At 42.3% G+C, this 14,846-nt stretch overlaps 1 protein-coding gene across 1 annotated transcript in view; it reads left to right on the top strand.

Annotated features, from left to right (window-relative positions):
- gpc5a (glypican 5a) overlaps positions 1-14,846 on the top strand; it is a 70,455-nt gene that overhangs the window by 38,350 nt on the left and 17,259 nt on the right. The window contains exon 8 of the mRNA XM_068740931.1: positions 4,904-5,066. Coding sequence (XP_068597032.1) covers positions 4,904-5,066 — 163 coding nt within the window. The remainder of the gene's footprint in view (positions 1-4,903; positions 5,067-14,846) is intronic.

Here is a 14,846-nt window from a genome sequence, read left to right as displayed (position 1 = left end):
GACCAGTAGTTTTGCTTTTGAATTATTCATGTCCCCATTTCCTGTTAGTCCACAGAATTACCACTGAGCATATATTCACGTTTTACTTGTTGTGCTCCTGTTTGCACGTGCCGTTAAACGTAGAAGACCAGTAAAGACGTTTAACCATCATCCTCTCCCAAAGAGATATTTAACAAACCACATGCACTGAGAATGATGCATAATGTAAATTCATTTGGTTTTATTGATTCAGCACTGCTACGAGAAAGGAATCTGTGAAGTGCGATGGATCAGCGCTGTACATGCATGAACCTCCATAAGCCCTTAAGCAAGTGCAAATATTAGCTTTTTATTCTTATTATTGGATGGCATTGAAGATTTTTGGCTCATTATCATTTGGAAATCACCAGCATTAGCAGATATTTAATGGTAGGACAAGGGTTTGATGTAAATAGGATTCCTAAATGACTTTATATTGGGATATCTCTTTCCCTCTCACGCGCTGACCTGCAGCTTTGCTGCTGCTGCTGCTGCTGCTGCACTGGTTGTGGATAAACTTGCTGTCAGCGCCGCGGCTTTCGTTAGAGCGATGGAAAATGACAGTTTGCGTCTCGGAGGCTGACTCGCGTCTTGACAAGTTTCTCCTCTGTGAAAGCCTTCTAACGTGCTCAAAGAGAATAATGATCTAAAAAATCCACACCCGGCTTGATTCACCTCTTGGATGGCTGAAGGCGTGATTCATTTTAACCACACGACACTGGGAATTCTACCTCATACAGTATGTACATGTACCGTACATTCTAATTGACCGTAAAATAGAGGCTGCAAAAAAAAGAAAATTAAACCAGTGATGATGACACAGAAAAGCAAAGTCACCCTTCTGTTATTTTACTATAGATGCAGCTATGGGCTATACGATGGCTTGAGGCCATACATTCACAGCTTAATGAAAATGTGAGGAATTATATAGGCTTAGTTTTTCTGTACCTTATATATAATATATATATAATACAAAACTGTGTTCAGTTAAGGTTATATTTCACCTTCTCCTGCTTCATTGTGACTCCAGACGCGCAAGTCCTCATCAGGTTCATTTGTGGTAGCAAATTAAATGCAGTTCCCCCTCGGTGGCACTATAAATCTTTAAAAACAGTATAATCACAAGTCTACCTCCGGGTACAAATAAAGTAACCTTAATGAAGTGATGCCTTGGAAAAATACACAGAACCGTAACCGGAAGCAAGGCAGGCACAGCGTTCGTGTGTGATTTTTACATGTTCATTTCTCAGCTTACCTGCGGGAAGAGATTGTCTCTGAAATGGCCAGTTTTGTGATTGAGTGCTTTGCTACGTTCCACAGATGCAGCAGTGAGGAGTGTGTGTGCTGGTTGACAGGCATCCATTGTGATGCTTTAGGCTTTCCTCATGCAGTGGGTAACGTAGGGATCCTCACGCTGAATCAAGTCTGTGCCAATGAATCTTTGACGCTATAGCTTTATTGTGTGTTGCTGCCAGTGTTGTGCAGTCAAAACTGCTATATCATATACATAAATGCACCCTGTCAGAATATTCCCTGGTGTTGAAGCCTTAGCTTCCCTGGTGTTAACCCCCCCCCCCCCCGAGTTAAAGCAAAATTCTATATAATGATGAGGATGTAGTCCGAAGCATCCGGGCCGGACAGGCATCGGTGTGAATAGACGCGGTTAAAACATAAAGGTATAGAAATGATACATTTATAAAATCCATAAAATTGTTATGTTAAGGGATTCATCAAAATTCAACGGCGGACATCGGTGTCGAGGATTGAGGAGGGGCTCGGTGAGACGTATGAAACCTTTACAGCCGGATCGGCCGGCGTTCAATCCTTTGGTTGCTTTGAAGGCTGGCGAGACTCTCTCTCAGAGTCGGGTCATTTTGGAACTGATTCCGAGCAGCATAGTGAAATGCTTTTTAAATCAATTCACTCTGGACTTTAGGGACAGACGGTAAGAATAAGATGTTTAATGTACAATCTGCTTAGCTTCATTGTTTTCTAATAAATGCATGCTCATTGATATCTCCCAGATGTTTCGAAAACATTTGGACGTCTCAAACATTTTCAGTGGGGAGGACAGGCCTGGACTGCAGATGGATGCTGGGATTCTTTTCCTCTGTAGCCACGCTGTGGCTGATGATATGGGTGAGAAAAAATATGTCTGGATGGCAGCCGATATTCTTGTAAAACCTGCAGCTGTCGGCATTATTAGTGCCGTGGACACGAACGCTCCGCCATACCATCACAGATGCTTCTGAACTTTGTGCTTGCAAGAATCTGAAAGGTCCTTTTCCTCTTTGGTCTGGAAGGACACGATGTTTCCTGACTTCTAAAACATGCATATGTTTATTTATAGAAGTGTTTTATAGTATAAGCCCCAGGTGCTTGGTAATTGTTCCTAGACTTCTCGTTTTATGGCTTTGCTTTTGCTCTGGTTGTTGGTTTCTCTCTTATATCCTGTTGCCATCGTTGCTTTGTCTGTATTTTATTAAAAACAGCAGAGATTCTTTCCCCCCCACTCCAAATGTGAATCCAGCCATCAATCAAACAGCAACTCTAGCGGAGAGCTGTTGAAATGTACACCGAAGATGTCACGGATACCTGTGCATTTATTTGACTGCCCACTGCCAAAATAATCCAGATTATCCTTTGTAATTTACTCACCCTCTCTAAGTATTAAAGAGCAGCTCAAAATCCATCATCAGAATATTCCAATATTCTCCTTATCCATCTATGACGACGCGTTCCGCTTGGGAGAATCTTGATATATTCGGAGGGTGGACCAGACTGGCAAATCAGAAAGGCAGGAAATCAACTCTATTTTCCACCATTTTTCTTGACAGCGAACTTGTCGCCACCTCTCATCAATGTCAGGCTCCTATTGGATACTTGTCATATAGGTCATAAATCTAGTGAAGCTATTGGCAAAAAAGGTCTACCCACCTGAACAGGATGTGTCGCCTGATTTAAAGAGCCATAGCTGCAGAAACCTGCACCTCTGCTGGTCCCTGCATTGTTATATCATCGTATTAACTTTGTAGTTAATGTTGATATATAGGTGCATGAATGTTTTCCTTTAATGATCAGACAAGCTGCTTTCTGTCATTTTAAGTGTATAAGCACTCTTTGAAAAACATTGTCTTTAATTGGTGCAGCAAAAAGCCCTTCTGGACACTAGTGTGTGTGTGGGGGGGCCAGTTTTGTTTGCGAGAATAATAATTAGGGTTATGTGGTCATGACTCCGACACGCTGTAGTAACAGCCACAGGCCCGCTCAAGGGCGTTTGCCTCAGAGCGGGTTCCTACCTGAAGGGGCATCGAGTCGGCGCGCCTGCCTCCCAGCTAGGGAGAAAGAAGTGAGGCATAACTTTATTAAGTGTGTGTGTGTTCACAAACACAACCAAAGGTAGTGACTTCTTCCTGATTGACATGTTTTTCCTTAGTTTTGAGACAGAGGGTTTCCTAACGCTATTCATTGGTCGGCCACAATTCATCAGCAATGTTTCTTCTCAATGATTGTGATTGGTGGTCTTATTGATTAGCAGCAATAGATCGACTGCTAAAACTCAAATGAGATGAAATTTTCCAGTTTCCCTGAATATAAATATAACCATGTTGCTGGGTTGTTGTGGAAGTCAGAGTAGCCCGACAGAGTAATATGCTGAGCACGCAGAACGTCCCGGGTCCTCAGGTGGATTTGAACCAGGGAACTTCTTGCTGCGAGGCAGTAGTGCAATGCGGTTTCCTCGGGGCTTCTAAGTACAGATAGAGACCTGAAGGACTAACTGAACTCAGCACAATACCACACAGCATGAATTCTCGAGTTGCTGCTACAGTTAAAACATAATTTATCCTACTGTACTAAATTCTGCAAAACCGTTTTTTTTAAAGCATTTACAGATTGCTGTAATTTGATTCAAAAGTTGTTTTTTTTGACAACGTGTAACAGTGTTTTTATAATGCCATAATAGATAACAGCCATAATAAAGTAAAGCTCTACTCTAAGCAGATCTTATTCTCAGGTTGCATATTGTCCCACCGATGCAGGCTAATTAATGCAGGGTACCGTTTCCCCTCAGTGCCCACAGTGTCCTGAGAATCCTGAGCGCTCGACCTCCTGGACTCTAATGTTCCAATTCTGGATAATGTCAGCCAAGGCAGAAACTCATTATTCCACATGATTCATAAAATGTATATATATTTTAATGAGTACATATACACCATATCATTGTCCCCAAATCTCAGTGCTTTCCATCTCCTGGCCTGTCACCATTGAGGAGCTCAGACAGGCTAATTACCGTGAAAGATATTTCCCAGCTCAGCCACAGCAGCAACCCTGACACTGTTGCTTCCGTGCACTGAACCACAACAGTAACTAATTAACATGGACAGCACCTTTCTGATCAAACAAAGCAGTCGTTCTTGTTTCCAGTTGACGCACCATGAATTTAAATGAACCAATTAGCGTGTGTGTTTCCCTCGGTGCCGAGTTCACAAAGTGTTTGATTGAGATTCTACTGCACGGCGATTCCACAGAAAGTTCTGCTGCCCTGCGGGTCGCTGCAGCCGGGGAGGCCGAGCGTTGCAGCTCATACCTTAGACTCATTTAAGTGTAATTTGTAAGGTTGGTGGCAATCAATGCAAAGCTTGATGGTCATAGTCAGTTAGGGGAATATTAATTCACCAGTTACACATTTATTTATTTAATTTATTCATTTTAAATATTCAAAGCTTGTGTAATCAAACTTTTCATGATGCATATTGAACATTTTTCATTACTTATGATGACCGAGCATCTTATATGATAGACTATAATTAATGCATCATGTGGCGCCTCGAACCAATATACTTTATTTCTGTTAGAAATGTGTTTTGCTCTGTTTCACAAACAGCTGCTGCAGGGAAAGTCCATTCCTAAACTGGGTTCGTTGGACCAGATTGAGACAGGAAGTGGAGACGCAGAAGGGCGCTACAGCGGTGACTGCGACGACGAGGATGGCTGTGGCGGTTCAGGTGGAGGCGAGGACAAGAGGAAATCCCCCAGAGTCTCCAAATGTAAGTCTCGTCTTTTCATTTGGCTGATAACCAATAAACGGACGTGATGATACTTTAATGAGAATGGATGCAACGGGAATGTTGATTCACGTTTGGATGCGTGATAGCATTTGTTGTGCTTTTAATTTTCACTTGTATTAATTCTATTGACGTGTTAGTGTTTAGATCGGCCTGTATGGAGAAACAAAGCCTCGCTTCTCTTTGTTTAGGAAGGTTGATTTACACGTTGTCGCTAACTATTGAAGTCTGCTTCATAAAGCATGCGCCAGCCACATGGCATACATGCTGTGTATTCTTATGGATTCACATTTTTAATTCATGTATTCAATTCTGCCTTTTATCTCTCACCCCCCTTCTTTTTTGCGGAATGTAAAATTAAGTTTGTGACTATTTGATGAATGAACACTCTATTTTAATAAGATATGCTCCAGCCGCCATTTTATGACAGCCATAATAACAGTCATTAAAGATAATAGTTGCTATGGGGACACCGTGGCAATCATGGCCCGTTACTTAAAAAATTAATGTTCCCCAGAGGATCACAGCAGCGGCGCTCGCCCCTTCATTTTTGCTCCCTTTCACGCTATCCTCTCCTCTCCTCCTCTCTATCAAACATGCTAACAACCTGATTAATCACCTCCTTCATTTTGCCCGTGGTGACAGCGCGGAAGCTGGGGGTCATGCAAACAAGCCGTTCAATTCGTGTAAATGTTTCCTTTACTGCTTGTCGGCTCCGGCTCTGCGAGGCGGCTAACAATCACTCGTCTCAGGCTGCGGGGTGGCGCTGGCATTTATCACTCATTGCAGTAGGGAACCTTTCCTCGTCGTAGGCCGGATCAACCCGCCTCCTGTGTCTACAACCCACTGTCACGTGTGACCTCTGTCGAGCACGACCCCTCCCACACGACATTCGTGGAGATGCTGATGTTGCCCGACCCGAACCAGATCTCTGCAACATCATACATTTTTTACATTTGGTTTTGGCTGTCTAGTGCTGTTGTGTTGGTTTTATTTAATATGTGTACAAATACACAAGCAAAAAAACAATAAATGATGCAGTAATAAAGTTGTCAGGGGGAGGAGAATGAATCTTTATCATTAAAACCCATCAAAGACACTTTCCTGCCGATAGGAGCGTCCGATCTGAAAAAAGAAAAACGCTCCTATCAATAAAATAAACATTTCATTTTGTAGTAATTTGTCAGACATGTATTCCTGTCTAACTTTCCTCCCCTCTGGCCTGGCAATAATGAGCACGTGACCACAACACAGATTGCCAGGTCATCTTGTTCAGCTGTAGAATATATAGAATTTGCTTTGTGTATAGTTGCCTCATATAGAAATGAATCGCCGTCACAATTTATATCAGAAGAAGCAGGTCAGGCTAAATTGCATCGACTATGAACGGCAGGTAAATGATTTAAGAGCAGATCATTCAGCTCATGTGAGAGTCCATCGGCGAGGTGCATCATGGCGACTATTCGTAAACGCGGTCAGGTTTTATTTCATTACGAAAGCAAACGAGACTGACATACAGTATTAAATAGAACCAGAAGCATCTACCAACCGCAGCACTGGATAAAAGAAATCCACAAAGGCCCAATCAAAAACTCTTTTCTGTACTATACAGAACTGTTTGATATGTTTTATGTTTCATTCTATAGTCAGTCTCGTACAGTCACTCAGCATCCTTTCCATGTTTATCAGCAGGAGAAGCTGAAGATAGATCATAATGATAAGAAAATAGAGAGGCGCTTAATGCCAGCCTGATTTAAGGGATTATCTGTTTTAAGTCGAATTACTGTGTTGTGCGAGTCCCGCGTGCGCGACAAGGAGCAACAGCGACTTTGATTTCTTCTCTTTACGGTTTGATATTTGCATCAGGGTAGTAAATATTGGCGCTGCGCTTCAATCTTAAATATATTAAATAGTCGTATATGCTCGTAGCGACTTTGCTTACCGAGTTTCACTTTCATTAAAGCCAGCAGAAACATAGAAAGAACACATTTTGAAGTCGCGACGGGAAAATTGCTTGACATGCTCCACACTTGTGCAGTGGGGCTGCGTGTTTAGCTTAGTATTGGAGACTTAAGACCTATTATAGTTTGTCCAGCTATGATTTCAATTTTGCATTTGGTCCCAGGTTACATATACGTAATGTATGTAACACGTATGAAGGACATCAGGACATCAGCCTTACTGGAACTGGTGCATTACATCAGGCCTGTTTTTTGCATTCAGCAAAAACTCTCTGATGAAGACCAATATCATCAGCAGGATTGATGCTCATCTTTCCACAAGTAATGAGCCCCTCTATTGTTACTGTGATGATTATGCTGGAGAAAAAAAGGAGGGAATCAGGCGAAATTAGAGTAAAAATAATCGAATACTCACAGGGAGAAGGTTGTGATCGATGGGTGGGCCAACAAAACGTCAAAGTTAAATCATGACCATGATTTATCCATACGCTTCTTCATCGTAACCCTGACGATGATGATGGTGCACTGACTTCATGTTAAAGCTTCCCTCAACCAAATTGAGCTGCTTTTCTGCCTCAACCTAATAAAACATTTAACACGGTCAGAACATAAAACGCCTTGATGCCATCTTGGATAAGAGCAGGCCTCTGTATGTTTACAGAGGAAATGTGCAAAGGAGAATATAGCCACATGCGACCGTAATGCATAGAAATAATGATTCTTAAGCTTTCTGGGGCCAAGAGTGAACATCACTGTTATGTAATGTGTGCCAGTCAAACAGAAAGGAACGCCGTATTACACGCATTTACAGAGCCCGAAATGCAACCAGAGAGCTGAATAAAAGAGTCGGTGAAGGTGAGATCAAACCAAAGTGCTAATAACATCTCATTAAACACATCTTCAACAAACACAGAGCAACAGTGTGGAATTATTCACAACAAATAAAATGACAGGAAGCATGAGAGAGAAGTGAGAACAATGGCGACGCGGTGTTTTGTTTTGGATCTTTGTCACTGTGCTTATATTATAACATTTTAATTACTGGACTATGTTGGGGTTCCAAAACTGTTCTAGTTCCATTTTATGCAAAGCACGCCAGTCTATCAAAGCAAATGGGCGATGTTGCCGTCTTAGTGCCAGATACTTAAATACCATATCTGATTTAATTTGAATTCTTTCTCTGCAATTATCCATAATCCTTCTCCTCTCCCTTCTTGATGTTTATCAGCAGAACATGCTGATGATAGATGGCGATGATAAGAAAATAAATAGAAAGACACTCAACACCGACAATGCCAGCCTGATTTAAGGGATTATCCTCATTAAGTAGAATTACTGTTGCGTGAGAATCCTCTGTGTGTGACAAGAAGCAACAATGCGAGTGGTTTATCTGCAGAGAGTTTCATTTACTGTTCAGTAAATACACCAGGTTAGTATTTGGTTCAGGGTGCTCCTCTTCACCAGCTACCCCTGCCTGACCCTATGGGCAGAATTAGCAGACAATTCTATATTTAAGTGAAATCCAAGTAAGCATTGAAGAATTATGCACGGCCTGTCAGTGGAGGTTTTTGCATGATGCTTTTCCTTTAAACTTTAAAGCGAGAGGTGTCCAGAAATAAGATCATAGGTGTCATCCTGGGCCATATAAATGTAATTACGACGAAACATCCATAGTAGGTAATGAGGCTTCTCAATGTCTTCCATCATTACAGTAAATTTCTGTCACACCAGCGGCTATTCAAGCCTGCGCGTTGGCACAACACTGTAAATACCAATGACGGCCTGCTCACAGTGACGAGACGTGGATGTGAAGCAGGTGCAGAAGATCTGTTAATTGTCAAATATTTATGTAGCCGGTTCACATTTTGACATCCAAGAGATCTGTTATGATTTGTCACTTTGAAATCTGCCAAAATGTAGAGCCGCAGGAGTTGAATGGGCAGTGCCTACATCTGAACACAAGGGGCAGTAGTGTGTAGCTTGCTAAAAAGTATGCTCTGGGAGATTGCAGGAGGAGTCGGATCCTTCCAAGTCCTTTGCAAAGCTATAAATAGACCGGCAGGAATTGTAATTAACTTGGCTCGATGCAGACCTGACAACCTTTTGGAAAATATAATAACAGTAAAAATGTTAGCTTATGAGTTGTATTGTAGCTTGTTCACCATGCATTTATGGTAAAATCATGTTCAGTAATTGCACTGTATTTAGAATTATTATATGGATGTGCCTGCTCTGTGTGTGTGTGTGTGTGTGTGTGCGCGCAATTCCCATTTTTATTAAATAATTGAATGAAATTCACCTCAGAGCATTGGTCTTTTTTAAGCTGGCACCCAATGAAATTCTAATCGGGAATAAAATAGATTTAAGAGAAAGGTCTGACTGGGATTCAAATGGTAACATATCTTTCCATTAAAAGAGTTGTTCCTAAGGAATATATGATTATATTGTTTTCTTCTTAGCCTATAATAAGCTTATACAGTGTTCAGTCGGTAACTTTGCTCTATGTTAAGGAAAGTGGCCGGAAAATGAGGCTGACCGGGACATATCTGAAGTTTTCCAGGTGTTGAATGGAAACTTATGACGCCGTTAGATGAAAAATTCAGAGAATCCGTTTTCATTACATTCGGAGGAGGACGTAAATGCTCACACCAAATTTTATAGCAATCCATCAAAGAGCAGCGAGACGTTCCCTCAGCCGCCACCATGCCATCCCCCTGATGGCGCTAGAGGCAAAGTCAGTGATTCATTATTATGGGATCCATCGTCTGGAACTCACTTAAATATTTCACTGAATAATTGAAATTTCTGTCCTTGCTGGTGCAGCTGCATGAAGATTATCAGAACCTTAAGTATTCATTTTCTTGGCACACAAAGTTTTTACTATAATTCATTAAATACATGTTTCAGCTAAACCCAGATCACTTGCACAAACAGTCTTCCTTTTTAAAATAAAGAAATACATATAAATCTTTAGATATCTGTGACCTGCCAACACAGCTTGTAGTGGACATCTACTAATAAAGCTACCTCATGCTCCCAGTCCTACATGCATGTAGGGCTGGGATGTGACTGCTTGCATTAGTGCTGCAAAAAAATACATCCATCAGACACTGTGGCAGCGGTGGAGACAAAAATCGATTCCTATCAAGTAAATACAATGAGGAGGAGAGAAGAGGCTCCTTTTCCAGGACTCTTATTAATTAGCGGTGTCGCAGCAGGAGGCTGTTTGATGTTGTTGAGCTTCTGCCTCGCAGGCTAGTGTTAAATGTACTGCATGCAGCTGCTGCATGTAGAACACCTCCACTGTCTAATGTCAAGCGATAATTGGCACGGCAGCACACAAACCAATTTTCTGTCATAATTTTCCGAGTGCTGTGTTCCAATCCGAGTGGCGGGAAATTACGGTACATTGAGGCCCCTTTGTCGGACATGTCGGCTCCAGTAATAGGCCTGTCACTGGGAGGCGTTTTGAGTTTTCCCAAACAGGCACTGTAATACTTTTCTGTGTCTATTAGACATGCCTTTATCCTCATTACAATGTGAGATATAATTAGGCTATCTGCTATGACTTCTGCCCTCCTCTGTGCCGGTGATAATGGGATCAAAATAACTCATAGCAGTGAGTTATTCTGCCTTTGACCATTGAGCCTGGCTGGGTCGACGCTGAGGTTGTCTGTTTATCACCTAATGACATTTTTCCATTCATCTAATTAATAGCAGGAAATTCACAAGAGAGTTTCTTAAGAACATAATTTTCTAAATAATACAGCCCATACTATACTTGTATACGTCAAAATAGCACAGTCTTATGAGCAAATCTTGCTCAGTTGAGTATATATATCTATATATATTGTATATACACACACCCAATGCTTTTGTAGAGAAAACCATTAAAAGATGCTCTCAGAGCAACCATCAGTCCCATCAGTCGCGTCATCTAGATGCAAGCCATTAACCGGAATAACAGGAGGAGAGGCCATTTCGAATGGAACAAAATAGCTGTGAAGATGTAACTGGAGGGGAGAATAATTGCAACGGAAGGGGCAAAGTAGCAGAATGCCTCATAATATGCTGGGGATAGAAAGAAAAAAAGAAATAAACAACAACAAAAACCCAGGAAAGGCAACATCCACTGGCGACCGCCACACATTACGGTTCCGCTCAACTGGTTGCGAGATCGGAGTTTGCATGTTCTCCCCATGTTTGCGTGGGTTCTCTCCGGGTGTCCAGGGTGTGCCCCGCCTCTCGCCCGTTGACTGCTGGGATAGGCTCCAGCATGACCCGCGACCCGGTAACGGACAAATGCGGCCAGGGACATGAATGGTTGTGATATTGTTGTACGAGCAAGCCAAGGAAGGATAAAACCGTTTGTATCAAGACTGAAACATCACACACATTCTACCCACTCCAAGTCCATCACCCGCCACCGCAGCGGGAGACAGCAGAGGTCAACGGCAAGGACGGCGTATGAAACATGAAGCAGTCACAAGCGCATTAGTGAAATGGCCACTGTCATCGCTAGACAGATGAGGCGGCTGCCACAGATCGCCAGAAAAAGACACCGTCTGCCATTAGCGAGCTCCAGAACTTATAGAGCAGATCATTTGATAAGAATAAAGTCTTCATGGCGCATTTATTTAAAAGCTGCTGCCTCATTGGTTGCAGTTTTGCAGTTGCAGTGAAACTGTGGACGGATTCTTCTGTCTGGAATTAGTCAAGTTTGGCAATCGTATTACTCAGTGTGACCTTTCTGATCAATTATTTAATGAATGATCTTTATTGTCTTTATATTCTGGTGCAATAAAATGCTTGCATGACTTCACCTATTGTCGTTAAAATAATGAAGTATAAAGCGGCGGGGGTTTAGCCTGGAGCTAGTAGCCTTCTCATTGCAGCTCCCCTCATATTTGTTTTATATAACTTATTTTGTGAGCATCACGTTGCCTGTTTTGACCGGTCAGCTGTGGATCATCTTGAACACTCCACTTGAAACTTTCCAAACTGTCAGCAAGATTAGAGACTATCTTTTTTTAATTTTTATGCTTGGATCCATCACACAGGAACTAAATATAGTCCCCGGGTCCTTTCTGTAAAGGTTCTTCATCCCATGGGAAACATTCAGGTAAAGTCTTGGGGGCTCTGTGTTAATGTTGGATGCTGAAGTGAATTCGAGGAAACCTCGACGTTAAAGCATCTTCAACAACATATGAACCCTTCTGCCTCTTACTCATCCTCAGTTTGTTCAAGGCTTGAGCTTCACTTTGGGATTACTTTATGCAATCAGTCTCTGGTGACTCATCATGAAGGCCTCCTCCATTCGCAGTGGGCTTAGTTAACTCATGGATGATCACGTATCTTTCTTCAAATCTGCTTTCCACTGTCGGAAATGATAGATATGAGTGACTTATTGAACTAGTTATTTTTGCTCATTATAGATTGGGAATGGTTTGCAAGAGTGTGAAGCCGTGAGTCTGATGGGGTTTGACATTTGCAACCTGTGAGACTGTGTATAAAGGTCGTCAAACGGTATTTAAACGTATACAACAATAAATCCGTCCAGAACTGGAGAGCTCTGGAAAGTCCGGATTGGATGTGTTCTGTTCCAAGGGACATTAGAACCTTGAGAAAACTCCCGGAGCAGAAATGAAAGGTTCCGGATTCATATTTGCTTTGTATTAACATATGGCTGGAGCTGAAATTGGATTTCTAATGATGCACACATCTCAAACAGACTTTGAACATTGTTGTCCCCTCTAACTGAAGCTATGCTTGGATGAAAATAAAATGCAATTGCTTTTTGATTTGCTACAGTAAACATAATGAAGTTACAACTTAGATATTCTTTATCTTTTCTCATCCAGGTTTTTTTTTTGCATTCTTTCTTTAAGCAAAGCTTTTTAACCACGCTGTTGTCATTATCTCTAACGGCCCATTCCTGTTTTTTAATCATTTTCTCATAGCACGGCTGGTTTAACGGTCGGCTTAATGAGCTGCCGCTTGCATGTGGAAGGACATCACATTGTCTTAATGAACCGCGAAAAGGGCAAGCACACATCATTGGTTGAGACGTTTTAATAATCAGCCTGGTGTCAGGCGCACAGTTCATCCACCAAGACTCTCCTCTATCAAAAGACGCAGATGAGTGTTTCATTGAGGCGACTCACCCTCTGATCGCTCAGAAACCAAACGACATGGGCCGTCTTCTTCTGTCCAAACCTCGTCTTAGAGCGGAAAAGCAGTTTGATGATGGTCTCTCAGGAGTACATAAACGCCAGAATGTAAATGATCCTTGGTTGACATGCTTATAACACATACAGTGGAACCTCAACGACTCGGAGGTCGAACAAAAAAAATGGAATTTAAAGTGCCTCAGAAGTCGAACGGATTTTCGAAGTGCGAACACACGAGTGGAGCCAAAGTGAACCGAAGATGCTCGAACGAAGGCGGAGCCTACCCGAGCCGGTTCAGTTTGAGTCGACCTGCCATTCGTGTCTGGGATCTAGTTGTGCGTACCGTATGGAGAAATCGACAATTTCAATTTTTCTTCAAAAAACTGAGCGAAAGAGAAGGGAAAAAACCGAGGTTCCCTCTGTACTATTTTATATTTGTAATCAATTCACATGTAGGTTTTATATGCAGCCGTCTAGATCGGCTGCTTCATGAAAGGGCCCGACACAGATCTGTGGCAGGCCCCCCACTGTTTCCCTGCCGGGTCCCATTAGATGACACGGTGAATACTAATCCACAAGGAAGCTGCTCCTCATTAACTGTAAGGAACGAGTTGCGTCCATTTTGACGGGGTCCGTTGTTAAACGAAACATTGTCCAACATATTGTGTGCTCAGACTGCACATACTACTGTTTGTACGTACTCACAACTCCTCAAAATCCGTTATCCACCATTTATCCTTTTCAGGGTTGAGCGAGGCAGAAGTCTATACCACTTGGATCACATCGGGGCGTGACCTGGACAGGTCACCTTTTCCTCACAGAGCTGACACATAGAATCAAACAACCTTTCACACTCACATTCACACCGATGGGCCATTTAGCGTGACCTCTCAAGCTCTATCGCATGTCTTTGGGAGGTTGCGAGAGCTCCTAAACGGAACCCATGCCGACACAGGGAGAGCATGCAAACTCCATATTGAGCTTTGAACATTGTAGGTTTACTTTCTAAAGGGCAAATGAGTAAGCCTGCAACCTGCAGGAAGGCGTCACATGAGCAGAATCTGTGTGAATCCAGATGAAGAGCTTGACACCGCAGCTCTTTAAACATCCATGACACAGACCGGTAACTTGGCCACTATATTTTTAGCCTCCTGCCAGACCGGCGCGGTGTTGTTGGCTCGGGGCTACAACCTCGCTACAAGAAGAAGTAAAGACAGAGCAGCATAGGCAGGGTCTCTGCAGGCCGACACACACTTCTAGTGGGCTATGAATGATGATTGAGGGGTGATGCTGAAGCTTCATCTGCACAAAACCGTATTTGGACATAATTTAATACATTTCCAAGACTTCAATCAATGTGATTTTAGTTACACGCTGCATATATTGATTGTAAAATCTGAATAAGAACTTTAACACTAGTGGTGAAGGGTTGAGAAGTCTCAGCGATTGTCTCAATATTCAAATTAGTTGTTATGTTTCGTGCTGACCTTTGACCTCAGCCCGACATGCGCCTCACTCCTAGAAATCCTCCTTCTTTAAGGTTGCAGCTGAACCCTCTTTTGTTGCTTCGGTTCAGATTATCCCAGCGCGACTCGAGTGATATGATTCATTTATTTTATAACATCAAACCC

The sequence above is a fragment of the Brachionichthys hirsutus genome, chromosome 1, assembly GCF_040956055.1.
Source record: "Brachionichthys hirsutus isolate HB-005 chromosome 1, CSIRO-AGI_Bhir_v1, whole genome shotgun sequence".
In the NCBI taxonomy this organism is placed as follows: Eukaryota; Metazoa; Chordata; class Actinopteri; order Lophiiformes; family Brachionichthyidae; genus Brachionichthys; species Brachionichthys hirsutus.
This window is presented reverse-complemented; position numbering and strand designations above follow the sequence as displayed.